At 57.2% G+C, this 16,196-nt stretch overlaps 1 protein-coding gene across 4 annotated transcripts in view; it reads left to right on the top strand.

Moving 5' to 3' along the window:
- The window catches only part of ISLR2 (immunoglobulin superfamily containing leucine rich repeat 2), a 37,007-nt gene extending 21,243 nt beyond the window's left edge, over window positions 1–15,764 (top strand). Inside the window, exons 1-4 of one of the 4 annotated variants that reach the window (XM_054451450.1) lie at window positions 8,029–8,439; window positions 9,787–9,854; window positions 10,442–10,551; window positions 11,992–15,764. In XM_054451450.1, the coding sequence (XP_054307425.1) occupies window positions 12,000–14,237 (2,238 nt within the window). In that variant the 5' untranslated portion in view covers window positions 8,029–8,439; window positions 9,787–9,854; window positions 10,442–10,551; window positions 11,992–11,999 and the 3' untranslated portion in view covers window positions 14,238–15,764. Of the gene's footprint in view, window positions 1–8,028; window positions 8,440–8,930; window positions 9,177–9,786; window positions 9,855–9,911; window positions 10,333–10,441; window positions 10,552–11,991 lie in introns of those variants that run through there. The other 3 variants (XM_054451449.1, XM_054451448.2, XM_054451451.1) reach the window with 3 other exon arrangements.
- Window positions 15,765–16,196: the final 432 nt, after the last annotated feature.

Genomic DNA, 16,196 nt, shown 5'->3' on the forward strand with positions numbered 1-16,196 from the left:
GACAACCTGCTTACTCTTTGTGATCTCATATGCAAATGGGGGTGATAATGCATACTTCACAAATTGTGAGGATTGAATGAGACAACATATAGAAAGTACTAAATTTAGCGATTGGCAACACACTAAAAAATAACTCTATACACCCAACACCCTAGACCAGAAGGCATTGTGCTGACTCCCAGAATGCACTAGGAAGCACTGTCTGCTTCTTCCCTTCCTGCCCTTCCTCTCCTCTCCTCTGTTCTCCTTTCCTCTGTTCTCTCCCTTTTTCTCTCCTCCCCTGCGCACCCTATCCCTCTTCCCTTCCCCTTCCTCTCTCACTCTCCTGTCCCCTGATTCCAGCCCATTTATTATCTAGGTGACTATCCCAAGCTGCTTCTCCTGGTGCCTTTGTCCCCATCTCTCCAAGCCACCTTGATTATCTCCTCTACCTGACAGGGTCACCCTGCCGGCTGCAGGCTGGAGGGATTTATAGCAATCCCCTCCCTCCTTGCCTGCACGGGGCTACCAGACAGCCGGCAGATATGTGGGTTGGACACAGTGGGGCCCTGGGAGAGGCAAATAAATACATCAAGTTCCCAGCTGGGTCTGGAGATAAGGACGCAGGAAGATGGGGCTGCAGGATTCACAGATGCTGCACTGCACAGGGTCACTCTTCATAGCCTGATTCCTCTGGCTTCCCCGGGAAAGTCTATTTGGGGCACTTTGAAGAGGACACAGAAGAGGACGACACCTGAGCAATCTTTTCCTGGGAGGCGCTGCACTGAGGTGCCCTTCCTCAGCTTGGATTTGGTAGGGACAGGCCTGAGGAGTGAGAATGTGACAGATCCAACCCCAAGATGAGGCAGGCAGGAGGGACATTGAGCCCCACAGCACAGGAGGGGAAACTGAGGCCCAGAAGGGAGAAAGACTTCCAAAGTCTCACAGGAAGTCAGTGAAGAGTAGTTACAGTCCCCTAACCCCTGATCTACCACTCTAGACCCCCTTACACTGAATTGTGCCTGGCTTCCCCCAGACGTGGCCATTTGAACTGGCCTTGCCTGGGTACAGAATTCCAGGTATCTCTGCAACATGCCAGGATCCACCTCAGGGAGGGTTCTCCTCCCTCCAGGTCTCTGCCCCAGCCAGCTGCCTGATGAGATGCCCTCTCTATGGGGCCTGATTTGGGGTCAGTATCCTATTATAGATAACTCGAGGGTACAACTTCAGTTTCTCCCACACGTGGATGGGATTCTGTTCTAGTGCCTGTGGGCAACGGAGTGGGAGTACGGGGGACTAACGCAGGAGACCTGAAGTGGGGGCGCCTGTCCCATCCACCCCAGAGACAGCTGCCCTTGCCACTGTCGAGGTCACACCTGCCCAAGAGCCTCAAGGGCCTCCTAATCAGCAAGCTCACCCACAGCCACCAGGCTTGGCACGTCCTTGACCCAGACTGCCCAGATAGGCTGGGGACATTTCCCATTCCCACCTGCTCTGTGACCTCCCTTTTGGCCTCTGTCTCCCTCCCAGTAAAGTGAAAGGGATAGAGGACCTCCAGGCCCCAAATTCTGATGCTGGGTGACTCTATGATCCTTGAAGGCTGTCATTGCATCTCCCTAAGGTGGGTGCAGACTTCACAGAGTCTTTCCAGGCTACTAGAGCTGATTGCCTACAGGCACGGAGAGGGGGAAGTGCTTGGGAGTCCCATCCCCCAGGGGCAGCCCTTGGCCAATGTCTGACTGCTGTGCATCTGTGGAAGTGAGTTTCCCTTCCTCTCATTGGGACAAACAGGATTCATTTTCACTCTGGAGCTTCCTGGGATCAGTCCAACGCTGAGACTGTGCCTGAGATCACAACTTTGCTTAGCTTCTTCCTCTTCCTTTCCTATTTCCCCTTCTCTCTTCTGGTTGTTTTTTGCTTGGGCAGTTTTTTAAACAACCACCTGCACACAAAACATTGTCTCAGCTCTGCTTCTGGGAAGCCACTTTCAAGAGCAAATGAAAACAGTCTATTGACAGCAAGAAACTAAATGTCTCTGAGGGAAAAGTCAGTTTTATTTCAGCCCATCGAGTGCCCTCCCTGTGCTGTTCTGGGCTTTGATGGGGACAGTGGAGGGGAAGGCCCTGGGCAGCCCCCCCAGCCCCAGGAGCTTTGAGTCTGGGGGATGGAGGAGGAGGAGGAGACTCTGGGCCCAGCCCTCCTGCGGTCTGCAGGAGGCCACAGGAGGTGGTGGGCTGGGGGGGGGGGGGGTCTCTGAATGTGTGTTTATTGTGGCCTTTCTGTGTCCTGTGATGGCCCCAGGGAGTGGAGGACTGAGGGTTGCAGAGCAGGGAGGGGTGGCAGCCTTGTTCTTTCCTGGTCGATGTGCCAGGCTCCCGAAATATTCAGTGATCAGATTTTAACCTCAAATAACAGTGCCCCAACCGCCCCTGAATCTTGCTATGGAAAGAGCCTTTGGTAAGTGTTTTGAAGCATGAAGACTCCCTCTGCCCACAGAGCAGTGCACAGCAGTTTGGGGGAGGGGCTAGCTCCTGGGACCCAAGCAGGCCTGAAGAGATGAGGCGGGTTGCAGTGTGATGGGAGGGGAGACACAGAAATTGCCAAGGGCCATGAGGAAGAGGGGAAGACACAACCCCAGGCCCCCAAGGAGGGTGTCTTCCTGCAGGAAGCCCTGTCAGATGGCAGCCTGCGGCCCAGAAGCCCCAACTCAACCTGCAAACTGGCTTCTCCTAAGGCCACAGCACCCAAGGGCCTCAAGACACATCTAGCCCATTCCCCTACCATTGCATGGGTGGAAACCTAGAAGGAGAGAGGGCAAGGAGTTGCTTAAGACCACTTAGAGAGTTTGTGAAGCTAGAGTGCTTTCAGGTTGTGGAGCTCAAAGCCCAGTGTGGTCTGCCCCACTTTGCACTGCCCCACATTTTTCCTAAGACCGAGGTAGAAATATTCCTCCTGTTTTCCACCTCAACAGTAAAAGTGCCTCTCTTCTCTGCCATGGGACTGGGAGACATGTTCAGGATGTGAAGTCATATAGGGACATCTTTGAGTTCATAAACATCTCCTGTTCATAAATATCCGACTAAAGACTGAAGCTTCCACTGCTCCCAAAATAGCTTTGGATCCCAGCACAGGCATTTCCAAGAACAGATTTTTATCCTTTCAAGAATTCCGTGAAAGAGCTGGGTGCGATGTGTGCCTCTAGGCGCAGCTACTTGGGAGGATGAGGCAGGAGGATCACTTGAGCCCAGGATTTGAGGCCAGCTGGACAACACAGTTTGATCCTCAGCCCAAATAAATAAATAAATAAATCGATCCAAGAATTCTGTGAAAGCAAAGAATCCTCTGGTTTGTATGCCTACCAGAGTTTCCTGAAGCTGGTCACACACACTGCCCTGACCCTGACTGTGATCTCAGACTGTGGATATAGATTGGTCTAAACTCCAGATAAGGAAGTATCTAGTATGGTCCATTATAATCCTGGTCATTCTCATTTCAATTCATTTTGATACAATATTAGGCTACTCTGAACATGCAATTCCCCAATCCTTCTATTTAAAAGGGATTTCTTGCTTGTAGTGAGCCTTGAGATTGACTCCTCTATAGCCATATCAGGGCCAGATAATTATTCTGAACCAATCAATTTCATCCCCTTCACCAGTGACTGGTTCAGAGATAAAAGACCTATGCCAATAGGTGTCAAGACCCAAGGGAGAGGCTGTGGCTTCAGAAAAGAGAAGCCTGTCTTTCTAACCCACTAGTCTGTTAACATTACGTTTGTGGCTGGGCACGGTGGCTTACACCTGTAATTTTCAGCACTTTGGGAGGCTGAGGCGGAAGGATCACTTGAGGTCAAGAGTTTGAGACCAGCCTAGCCAACATGGTGAAACCCCATATCTACTAAAAATACAAAAACTAGCCGGGTGTGGTGGCATGCACCTGTAATCCAAGCGACTCGGGAGGCCGAGGCAGGAGAATCCCTTGAAGCCAGCAGGTGGAGGTGGCAGTGAGCCAAAATTGTGCCACCGCATTTCAGCCTGAGTAACAAGAGTGAGACTCCATCTAAAAAGAAAACAAAACACAATAGGTATGTTTCCTTGGTGGCTCCGGAAGCCCTTCAGTGACACCAAGGCACCAAGGGACCCAGTCCTTGGGCTGGAAGCCCTATTAAGGGTGGCAGAGGGGAGAGATGAAAGAAATTGTGACTGCTGATGTCACTGAGCCGCTGAATCAACAGCCGGGAAGCCAGCCTTGCTTCCTGCTTTGTGAGACGATACACTTAATACTTTCCATCCTTGGGGGTGGGAATCTTGTTATTTGCCGATGGAAATATTACACATCATCCCCAGCCCCCAGTCCCCTGCCTCACCCGGCCCTACCCTTTACCATGGCAAGTCCTGCCACGGAGGAGCTGGCTGCCTCAGAAAATCTCTTGGGGAAACCAGTCCTGCCTGAATTGGGGTGGGATTGCCAAGCATTTTGCACCCCACCCCCCTTGTTTTTTGGTGGGTTGTTTGTTTGTTTGTTTTTGAGACAGAGTCTCACTCTGTTGCCCAGGCTGGAGTGCAGTGGTGTGATCATGGCTTATGGCTGCCTCGACCTCCTGGGCTCAAGCGATCCTCTGGTCTCAGTCTCCCTCCAGAGTAGCTGGGACCACAGTTGTGCACCACCACGCCCAACTAATTAAAAAAAAAACTGTAGAGATGAGGTCTGACTATGTTGCCCAAGCTGGTCTTAAACTCCTGGGCTCAAATACTCCTTCTACCTTGGCATCCCAAAGTGCTGGGATTACAGGCGTGAGCCATCTTGCTCGGCCATGTTCCCCTTTGAATGCAGGAGTATTGCCTCTTCCAGGCAGGAGTTCCTCTTATTCAGCGAGACAAGCACAGACCCAGATAATTACATGAGCTGCCACTGGAAGAGCTGTTGTTAATTTTGATGGCAATAAAAGGCCTTGCCAGTACGTTAAGCTAATTTCATGAAAATGCTGGGAGGAGGGTCATGGGCTGGATCCCAGATTATTAATAATGTCGAGCTTCATTTGAACCATTCAGAAAATTTGTCTCAGTTGCCTCCAGCAAACTGCCACAGGTTGCTACTTTCCTCTGAAATCAACAGTCTTCTCATAGGCAAGTGTGGATTTTTTTGTTTTTCCCTAGAAAATAATTAAAGTCACAAAGTCCAATAAATACTTAAACAGAATGTAGTTTTAATTAAAAACCTTCCACCAAGTCTGCAGTTGCAGGTCTCTCTTCGCAAACAGGTATGCTGACAAGCATCAGTCTTAAGTATCTGAAACTAGAAACCCTTACAAATAATAATAGTAAATCTGGTTTCTACGTATACCCATGGTGTGTGTGTGTGCAAAGGGGGTGGTGGTGGTGAAGAGGTCTGGGGGCAGAGCCAAGGTCCTCCCCTGTGGGGGAGGCAGGACACAAGCCTGTAGGGGTGTGTGCAGCAGAACATTTTATCAAACTTGTGTCCAACTCTGCAAGGCAATAATAATGGCTAATTCAGCTATTATATTAAAAACGTATCTCAAGTACTGAGCACTAAGTGCCAGGTACTAAGTGCTTTGCATACATTGATTCATTTAATCCTCAAGGTGACCCAAAAGCATAGGTATTCTTTTTTTTTTTTTTTTTTTTTTGAGACAGAGTCTCACTCCATCGCCCAGGCTGGAATGCAGTGGCACTATCTCGGCTCACTGCAACCTCTGCCTCCCGAGTTCAAGCGATTCTCCTGCCTCAGCCTCCTGAGTAGCTGGGATTACAAGCACGCACCACCACACCCGGCTAATTTTTGTATTTTTAGCAGAGACGAGGTTTCACCATGTTGGTCAGGCTGGTCTCGAACTCCTGACCTTGTGATCCGCCCGCCTTTGCCTCCCAAAGTGCTGGGATTACAGGTGTGAGCCACCGCGCCTGGCTGGTACTCTTATTTATGCCTTTTTTTCTTGAGGCACAGAGAGGTTAAATAACTTGGCTAAGGACACACAGTCAGTACATAATGGAGTCTGATGCTAGGACCTGCCCGCCTGACGACTACATAGAGCCTGTACAAGGAAAGGCCGGAGGGGGGAGTATAAAGAGGGCCTGGCTTCCCTGAGGAGTGATCTTTCGACTGGAAATTAGAAAAGGAAAGCAGCTTCTTGGGGGTGTGGGGCTGGAGAGAACAGTTGTGTGTGTGTGTGTGTGTGTCTGTGCGCGCAGAAGCTGAAAGATGGGAAGTAGTGAGTGTTCAGGGGCTTCTGGCTGGAGGGCAGCCGTGGGGAAGGTCTCCGCAGCCTTAACTGGCTGCTATGCTGGGGATGTTTGATGCCCATCTGGGCCCCGGCTTTCTTATTCTCAGAGGCCCTTCCCTTTAGGGAAGTCCATTAAATCCTCCGCGTGCCACATTAAAATACAAGGGCATGTACAACTCTGAGTGCAGTTGCAACTGAATCGTTTGCACAATGTTGCATGTCCTAAACATTCAATCAAACATCGATTACTTCCAGTTTTGCAGTTTTCTTTGCCCCTGTTAGCGCCAACAGATTTTTTTTTCAGATCTCAGACATTTATTTTAATAGGCCCCTGACAAAGTCCTAAGACTCAGAAGGGAGAGTGGGAGAGGTGTATAGGAAGCTTTTGTGCCAGGGACTAGTCGCTCAAGAATTAGGAGACGCCCCGGGCACTGGAAACTACATAGCGCGAAGTAGGGACCGCGCCTGTGTTGTGTAGTGGACCAGAGGTTGCTGATACCTGGGACATAGACTGGGTGGGCACGGGAAGTAAAGCCTCGGGACTTTGGTTAAGCGCGCCGCGGGACTGCAGAGCCGTGGGCAGCGGTCGCCTTGGTGCAGGGTTCCAGCCACATCTTCCTCGCCCAGCTAGCACCCTCCGCCATTGACCCGCCTCTGCGCCCGGCAAGCGGCTTCCAGCAGGGGGCGCGCGCGGACCAGGCTTGGACCCTAGAACAGCGCGGACGGAGTCGCTGGAGCAAGTCCCCAGATCCAACCGGTTTCAACCCTCCCCACCCACCCGACGCTCCGGGTTCGCGACGTTGAAGTTAAGGGTCGATCCGCAGAAAGCGGCCAGGGGCTCCAGGTCTCCATTCCTGGGTCTGTCTGGGGTCGGCCCCAGCCTGGTTAGAAGCCTTAGTCTGGATTCGGCGGATTCTGAATCTGGGACCCTCTGCGCTCGCGGCTTGGAACCTTGTCAACCTCCCCTCCCCTCCCCCACCCCTACTTCCACACACCTGATTAGTTGTCTGTTTCTTTAACGATCAAAGACGTGGGCGGCGGCGGGGTGAGGTCTTGGTTCGCGGCTCCCCAGCCCTCCCTAACTGTCATTATTAACGTTATAAACATTAGACCCGCTTCTGCGCGCCGGGCGGCGCCGGACGAGGTGCGCGCAGTCTTCTAGCCGAGCTCGGAGGCAGATCCAGAAGTCGCGGCTCCCACCCCAGGCCTCGGCGGACTCTGCCTGGGGCGACTCGGGCTCCAGCCCTGCCCGGGCGGGCACTGGGCTCTCCAGGGTCGAAGGCAGGGGTAAGGGGTGTCTTTCCCCCAGGGCAGCCTCCGGGAACAAAAGCATTTGCTGTAGAGTGAGCTAGAGCCTCCGGGCCTGCGGGAGTCATCTCCCGCCCAGGGGTGGTCACCGCGTCCTTAACCACCCCAGGAGCCCCGTCTCCCTGCCGAGCTCCTTGGCTTCTGCAACCCTGTCAAGACAGCAAGGAAAGGGGGTCTTCCCTGGTCCTCGGGCCCCGAGGTTTCGGGGTTGCTTATAGGACAGGTTCCTGCAGTCCAGGGAAGCTCTGGGCAGATAGCGAGCCCATTCTCCCTTCCACTACCCAGATTCTGCCTCCCTGCGGAAGGCAAAAAAGAAAGAAAATAGGTAAAAACCGGGAGAGGGCCCAAGGGCCTTGAGCCTCCCCGCCTGGCGCCCCTCACTCAGTCCCGAAAAGTCCCCTGGACACGCCATCCCGGACTGGGCTCAGCTCCCGCTGCTGGGCCCCTGCCTCCAAAGATCCTTCCCAGGCACAGGCTCCCAAGACCGCCCCCTCAGGGTTCCCAAGACCCGGACAACTGCCCAGGACGCCGCTCCCCGCCCCACCCCCACCTTGTTCGGCAGACAAAGAAGGGTGTGCTGGTCCCGCCGTCTGCCTCCTTCCCCCGACCCCGCAAGGCCTAGAAACCTCAGGGACTCACCCCAGGCTAGGGACCCAATCCTGGCTGTCCCACCACAGGGTCCCCGGCAGGGACGGGTCACAGTGCTCTCACCCCTCGACCCTTTTCGAAGACACCTTCCCTGAAAGGCGCCTTGCGCCCTCCCCATGGGTCGGCGGGGGGGACTCCAGGCCCGAGCAGGCGGTGTGAAGTTCTGTGTTCTGAATTGCAGCTGAGCAAGATGCGATAGTCCCAGCCCGCTGGGCCGCCTCTAGCGACGGCAGGAGTAGGAGAGAGGGAGGGACGCTTGGAGTGTGAGCGCACCAGTCTGTTCATGTTTAATTTACAAAGCAGCCTCGGAACCCCGGGCCGGGGTGGTCTCTTTAGACGTTGCACTCTTAGCCTGTCTCTCTTCCCCACCCCCTCCTCTAGCTCATTAAGATGCTCAACACTCAAATCGGGGTATTGATCTCCACAGAAGCCCCAAACCCCCGCCATCGACCCACCATGAGAGACCCCCATGGCCCGGGGTGATGGCTGTGGGGCTTGGTGCGCCCAGAGAGCTCAGTGGCTACAGAACGGGTGGGGATTCTGCGTGTCTCCCGGAGCCTGAACCCCTTTCCTGGTTCTGGCCGGTAGCTGTCTCCAGGGCTAACGTGGGCAGCGCAGGGGGGCGGAAACTGGGTTTTAGCCAAATGCCTCGACATCGCCGCGCCTCCGCCTCCTCGTCGCTGGAAGAAATGTCGGGGTTTCATCAGAGCTAGGGAGCGACAGTCGGGAACAGCGAGTCTGCTGAAGCCGGCTGTTGTGTGAGGGTGTGAGACGGCGGGGCGGTGAGGGGCCACCGCGGCTTGGGGGATAGTGCGTGTGGGGTTGACCGTGTGTCTGCTTGAGAGGCTGTGAAGATATGGGGGGCAGGGATGGGAGAAATGCTCGGGCCTGAAGTCCCCAGCCCACCATGCTCAAGAGTAGCGGACGTTTTGCCACCATCCTTGTCTGTGCTACTGTCTGCTGCAGCTTCCGTGCCCCGTTCTTCTGGAGCAGGCAAGAGGTGCTTGGAGTGAGGTGCTTCTGGAGTGAGGTGCTTGGGTGCGCTCGAGAGAGCTTCCCCCTGCTCCACCTGTTTCGCGGTGCGCGCAGGCCAACGCGTCGGGCAGTGGGCTTCAAGCGCTGGTTTAGCCACAAAAGACCAGATGTGAAGAGTTCCGGCTTAAGAGGCTGGGCAGGGCTGCGGTGGGCTGGGGAGGGGTGGTGTCCTTTCCCAGCACGCCCTGCAGGGCTGTGCGTTCTGGTCTCGGGTTAGACTAGCAGGCGGGGCGGGGGGGTTGGGGCGGCGGGGCGGGGGAGACTAGGGCTTATATCAGCCCAGATCCAGGCAAAAATGGTAGGGAGGGTGCGGCGCTCTGCTAACACTATCAATTATGCATCGTGTTGAACGTGGCTTCGGGGAGGAGGCGGCTAGCAGCGGGGGGTGCGGGAGGGAAGGGTCCGCGCGAGCTCGGCTGCGCGCAGCTCAGCGGGTCCCGCTCGAGGTCGCTGGGTGCCACCGCCTGCATTTGCAAAAAGAGTTTAAAGGCAAAGACACGCCTTCCCCCCCACTTCAGCCGCGCGCCTTTCCTTCCCCCAAATTCCTCAAAGATGGTTTGTCTCACGTGTTGCAGGGCGTAAAAGCGGCTTGCATTCAATTAGCAGCGAAGCTCGCCGGCGCTGGCGGGACAGGCGCGTGAGGGTGAGTTCGCGTGAATGTGTGTATGCGTGTGCGAGAGGAGAACGGTAAGTGTCCCGGGTGCAGGTGTGCCCGTGAAAACGCGTGTGAATGTAGCACGGGCTGAACACACTGATGCGATTATTACCTGACCATGGATGATTGTAACCTGTGAAGGTGGACTATGGGGAGGGTGTGAGGGACTGTGTGTGCGAGAATGTGTTTGAACGTGGGGTGGAGGAGGTGGTGTGATGAGGGACAGTAACAATGTCAGCGGCTGTGTAAATGTGGGGGTACGTGGGTTGGGGGCGTGCAGAAGGCTGCGAAGAGCCCAGCCCGGACGGTGGGCGTGGGATGCCCCTTATGACCGACGTGTCTTGGCCTTGGGTAGGGTCGCCGTGGCTTTAACAAAAGTAGACCAAGCAGGAGGCGGGAGAGGCTATGCGCGTCCCCGCCAGGCCCGGGAGCGCGCAAGGACTTTCTCCAACCTGCAGCCAGAGAGGTGGGGGGAACGGACGCAAAAGGAAAAACTGAAGTGGTACTTTGGGGCCACCGAGTCCCCAAACTTACCTGTCCCTTTCTTTGCCCCCCGCCCCCCGTTTTCCCCACAGCCACAACACATACGTGTATCTTCCTTGGGCTATCTTCCCTGCTCTGCCACACCGGGTCTGGAGAAGGGGTTTCAGCCCCAGGACATTTACTGAGAGTCGGCGAGTATTGGGTAAGCAATGGGGGCCACCCCACAACCTTGACCCAGGTGGGGTTAGGTCCAGCCTAGGGCACCTGATGGGGTGCGGGGCTGGGGGGGAGGTGCTGTCTGGCAGGAACCAGGAAGGAAGGGAAGGGACCCTCCCCGAAGAGCAAAGGCAGAGTGAAGGAGCAGGTTCCCAAAGACAAGGTGTGGGAGGGGCTCTGCCAAACCTGACAGGTGCTCCAAATGGGGGCAGTGAGTCTGTGCAAGTTCGTTTGTGTGACCGGGCTTTAAGGTGTTACGGGGAGGGGGTCCTTAGGCACCGCAGAGCTGTGGAGAAAGGCTCAGAATCTTTCACCTTCTCCAGCTTCATTGGCTAGTGGCAGCCCCATGACCTGTTGGCTGAGGACGCCTCTGCCCAATGGGAGCCGCTTGAGGGACCTGAGAGGAAGCTCTAGTGACCCCTCTCCCAACACACCTGGTCCAAACATGGGGGAGGACCTCCTTCCCCGTAAGGAAGGTTGTCAGAGCAGCCCTTCTTCTCCCCTCACAGGAGGTGCAGCCCCAGGCAGGTGACTTTGGCCTTAGATGCAGAAGGGCATGGGGATGGGCTTCCCCAGATCCCACATCTCAAGTCGTGCAGTGCAGATCCTCCTATTGCTTCTCTGCTGCATTTCGGTCACAGTGGAGGGCTGTATGCACACACAGGCGCATGCCTGTGTTCTTGTGGGTGGTTCACTTCGTGTGAGGACTTGTGTCCTGTGTCTGTCAATTGTCACAATGGACAGGAAAGCGCTTTGTACCGTGGTGGAAAACACTGTACAAATGCTGGTTCAGTTAAGAGAACAATGAGGTCTCCAGGGTCTATTGTGTCCGTGTCTGGGTGCATATGTGTTTGTGAGTTTAGGAAATGTGTTGTGAGCCTCCTAATTCAGCATCAGGTCCTCTAAACCCCTGCAGAAGTTGGCGGTTTGATTATGAAGCCCCGCGTCTGTTTGTATTGTTGTGTGCCTGCATGGGCGTGTGTGCGAGTGCTGTGCGTGGGACAAAGGTTCCAGGGAGGACAGCCAGTCATACGGACAAAAATGTCCTTCCTGGGTAGGATCCATTTCACCAGGTTAAACGAAGGCTTAGAAACACAGAGAAGGGTACGTGAGGAGCCCGCTGGAGACGGGCGAGCTGCGGAGCCCACGGAGGGGCCAGCTCCAGCGTGAAGGAAGGAGTAGGAAGGGAAAAAAGAGTGATGTACCGGGCCGCTGGAAAAGGAAATTAGGGCCCTGGGAGGCAGCATCCGTTGAACCTCGAGATTTTTATTGACCTTCACTTCAGAGACGCTCCTGGCCATAGAGGAGGTTACCGGAGCCCTGGAACTTGTGCTAGACGGGCTTGCGGAGGCACAGCTTGATAGGGGAGGTAAGCTAGGGTTCAGTGAGTCACCTTCTTTCTTCTTCCCCTGGTTTCCATCTTCAGGAGCCGCGATGTTCCCCCTTCGGGCCCTGTGGTTGGTCTGGGCACTTCTAGGAGTGGCCGGAGCATGTCCGGAGCCGTGCGCCTGCGTGGACAAGTACGCTCACCAGTTCGCGGACTGCGCTTACAAAGAGTTGCGTGAGGTGCCGGAAGGACTGCCTGCAAACGTGACCACGCTTAGTCTGTCCGCGAACAAGATCACGGTGCTGCGGCGCGGGGCCTTCGCCGACGTCACACAGGTCACGTCGCTGTGGCTGGCGCACAATGAGGTGCGCACCGTGGAGCCAGGCGCACTGGCCGTGCTGAGTCAGCTCAAGAACCTCGACCTGAGCCACAACTTCATATCCAGTTTTCCGTGGAGCGACCTGCGCAACCTGAGCGCGCTGCAGCTGCTCAAAATGAACCACAACCGCCTAGGCTCTCTGCCCCGGGACGCACTCGGTGCGCTACCCGACCTGCGTTCCCTGCGCATCAACAACAACCGGCTGCGTACGCTGGCGCCAGGCACCTTCGACGCGCTCAGCGCGCTGTCACACCTGCAACTCTATCACAATCCCTTCCACTGCGGCTGCGGCCTTGTGTGGCTGCAGGCCTGGGCCGCGAGCACCCGGGTGTCTTTACCCGAGCCCGACTCCATTGCTTGTGCCTCGCCTCCCGCGCTGCAGGGGGTGCCGGTGTACCGCCTGCCCGCCCTGCCCTGTGCACCGCCCAGCGTGCATCTGAGTGCCGAGCCACCGCTTGAGGCACCCGGCACCCCACTGCGCGCGGGACTGGCGTTCGTGTTACACTGTATCGCGGACGGCCACCCCACGCCTCGCCTGCAATGGCAACTTCAGATCCCTGGTGGCACCGTAGTCTTAGAGCCACCGGTTCTGAGCCGGGAGGACGACGGGGTTGGGGCGGAGGAAGGAGAGGGAGAAGGAGATGGGGATTTGCTGACGCAGACCCAAGCCCCAATGCCGACTCCAGCACCCGCTTGGCCCGCGCCCCCAGCCACACCGCGCTTCCTGGCCCTCGCAAACGGCTCCCTGTTGGTGCCCCTCCTGAGTGCCAAGGAGGCGGGCGTCTACACTTGCCGTGCACACAATGAGCTGGGCGCCAACTCTACGTCAATACGTGTGGCGGTGGCAGCAACTGGGCCCCCAAAACACGCGCCTGGCGCCGGGGGAGAACCCGACGGGCAGGCCCCGACCTCTGAGCGCAAGTCCACAGCCAAGGGTCGGGGCAACAGCGTCCTGCCTTCCAAACCCGAGGGCAAAATCAAAGGCCAAGGCCTGGCCAAGGTCAGCATTCTCGGGGAGACCGAGACGGAACCAGAGGAGGACATAAGTGAGGGAGAGGAGGCTGAAGACCAGATCCTCGCGGACCCGGCGGAGGAGCAGCGCTGTGGCAACGGGGACCCCTCTCGGTACGTTTCTAACCACGCGTTCAACCAGAGCGCAGAGCTCAAGCCGCACGTCTTCGAGCTGGGCGTCATCGCGCTGGATGTGGCGGAGCGCGAGGCGCGGGTGCAGCTGACGCCGCTGGCTGCGCGCTGGGGCCCTGGGCCCGGCGGCGCTGGCGGAGCCCGGCGACCCGGGCGGCGACCCCTGCGCCTACTCTATCTGTGTCCAGCGGGGGGCGGCGCGGCAGTGCAGTGGTCCCGCGTAGAGGAAGGCGTCAACGCCTACTGGTTCCGCGGCCTGCGGCCGGGTACCAACTACTCCGTGTGCCTGGCGCTGGCGGGCGAAGCCTGCCACGTGCAAGTGGTGTTTTCCACCAAGAAGGAGCTCCCATCGCTGCTGGTCATCGTGGCAGTGAGCGTATTCCTCCTGGTGCTGGCCACAGTGCCCCTTCTGGGCGCCGCCTGCTGCCATCTGCTGGCTAAACACCCGGGCAAGCCCTACCGTCTGATCCTGCGGCCTCAGGCCCCTGACCCTATGGAGAAGCGCATCGCCGCAGACTTCGACCCGCGTGCTTCCTACCTCGAGTCCGAGAAAAGCTACCCGGCGGGCGGCGAGGCGGGCGGCGAGGAGCCAGAGGACGCGCAGAGGGAGGGCCTTGATGAAGACGCGGAGCAGGGAGACCCAAGTGGGGACCTGCAGAGAGAGGAGAGCCTGGCGGCCTGCTCACTGGTGGAGTCCCAGTCCAAGGCCAACCAAGAGGAGTTCGAGGCGGGCTCAGAGTACAGCGATCGGCTGCCCCTGGGCGCCGAGGCGGTCAACATCGCCCAGGAGATTAATGGCAACTACAGGCAGACGGCAGGCTGAACCTCTGCCCATCCGGCCCGCCCATTCCCAACCTCTACCTAGGGTGCCTGGGAGCAGCAGTCTAGGGCTGGCAGGACTTATGTCCCCCGTCCCCAACCTTCACCTACTCCTCCCCCTTACTACTCCCCAACCTTGACTACCAGGGACTTCTATTAGGGAGTGGGCCGATTTCACCAGTCCCTGCTACCCACGGCTGCCATTCTCCCTGCGGGCTGAATCCCCTTCCCCGCCAAGCACAGTGTTTATCTTACCCCGTGCAAGACTCCACCCGCAGACGATGGGCGATATCTATGTCCCTCCATTCCCATCGCGATTATCTGCGAAATCCACCCCGCAGCCTGCCCCACCGTGGGCTCTGGAGCCAGAGGAAACGAGCGAAGACTTTGGAAACCTCGCGGTAACGCGGTGGTTTCGGGGCCAGCCAGGGCCAGTGGAGTGCTGTGGGGTCCCACCTCGACCCCTCCTCCTCCCTTTCTTTTTTTTTTTTAAACGGAGTCTCGGTCTGTCGCCAGGCTGGAGTGCAGTGGCGCGATCTCGGCTCACTGCATCCTCCGCCCCCCGGGTTCAAGCGATTCTCCTGCCTCAGCCTGCCGAGTAGCTGGGACTACAGGCGCGCGCCACCACGACCAGCTAATTTTTTCTATTTTTAGTAGAGACGGGGTTTCACCATGTTGGCCAGGATGGTCTGGATCTCTTGACCTCAGGTGATCCATCCGCCTCGGCCTCTCAAAGTGCTGGGATTACAGGCGTGAGCCACTGCGCCCGGCCCCTCCTCCCTTTCAATCCCTACTCCCAGAAGCCGGGATTCGTGGCAACCCCTAGTTTTTAGTTCCAAAGCCTCCTGCCGGCAGGGAACCAATTCCTTCTGTCCTCCCACCCCCACCCCACTTCTGGCCTGTTGGAGTCCAGCCCGGTGCCTGGGGCGCCTTTCAGCTCCGCGCTCAGATTTTCCTGTTTTCGTTGTTTTCAAAGACAGCGACATTTCGGGTCTGGTGCTAACACCCCCTTCCCAGCCTCTGGGAAAATCGGGTGTGTGTGTCGGGGGGTAGGGAGGGAATGCGTTTTCTGTCGTCTCTCTCCTAACTTAAAGCGCCGCAGGACCGCGCGTCCCTTGGCGGCTGAGCCCGTGGACTTGGTCCCGGGCCAATTTCGTTGTCCGTGTGTTGGGCTTTCCGGAGGTCTGTGCGCCCAACAGCGCCGCTCCCGCGGTTCCACCCGACCCAGACCCTAGCTGGAAAGCGCCGGAGGTGGAGGAAGCTGACTGTGGCCTCCCCGGCCGCGGCTCTCTGGAGGGCTCGCGCCCTAGTTCGCACAAAGCCTGCTCGTGACTGTGCGACTGTGCAACTGTGCGGTGGGATCCGGATGGAGCCGAGCCCCTCCGTCCTCGCGTCTCGGTCCTCGCGTCGCCCCGCCCCACCCGCCCCACCCGCCCCTGCTTCGGCGGGAATCGTGTTTGCCCGGCGTGTAGTCCCTGACAAGCGTGCCCCGTAGGAGAAAAGTCTGTGTCCTGTAAAGTGTGACCGTGTAGTGTAGGGGGGCGGGCGGGCGGGGGGGGGGGGGCGGATGGGCGGGGAGGGAGGGAAGGGGAGGGGCGCGGCGCGGCGACTCGGGGCGAGGTTCTTTTTTCCGTTTTGAAAGAAAGCGTCGGGGTTGGGGTGGGGGGAGTTTCAGTCCTCGGGGTCAGCCCTCTCCGCGAAGCGCAGCACAAGCGCGGGCCTGGGACGGAGTAGCCCCCCGGAGCCCGTGCCCTTTTCTAAACGCGTCTGTATGCAAACAGTCAATAAAACAATCGATTTGAACTGGGCTCGGTGACTTTTTGTCAGGGGACAGAGGGAGGAGGCCTGGACGATGAAGGAGGAAACCGCGGAAGGAAGGAGCCCCCCCAGAGCCTCCCGTTGGGATCTTTTGAGTGATTTCCTGTTTGTCTGACCATCCTGTGATTTTTTGCCAGGTGTTTGC

Source organism: Pongo pygmaeus, chromosome 16 (assembly GCF_028885625.2).
Source record: "Pongo pygmaeus isolate AG05252 chromosome 16, NHGRI_mPonPyg2-v2.0_pri, whole genome shotgun sequence".
In the NCBI taxonomy this organism is placed as follows: Eukaryota; Metazoa; Chordata; class Mammalia; order Primates; family Hominidae; genus Pongo; species Pongo pygmaeus.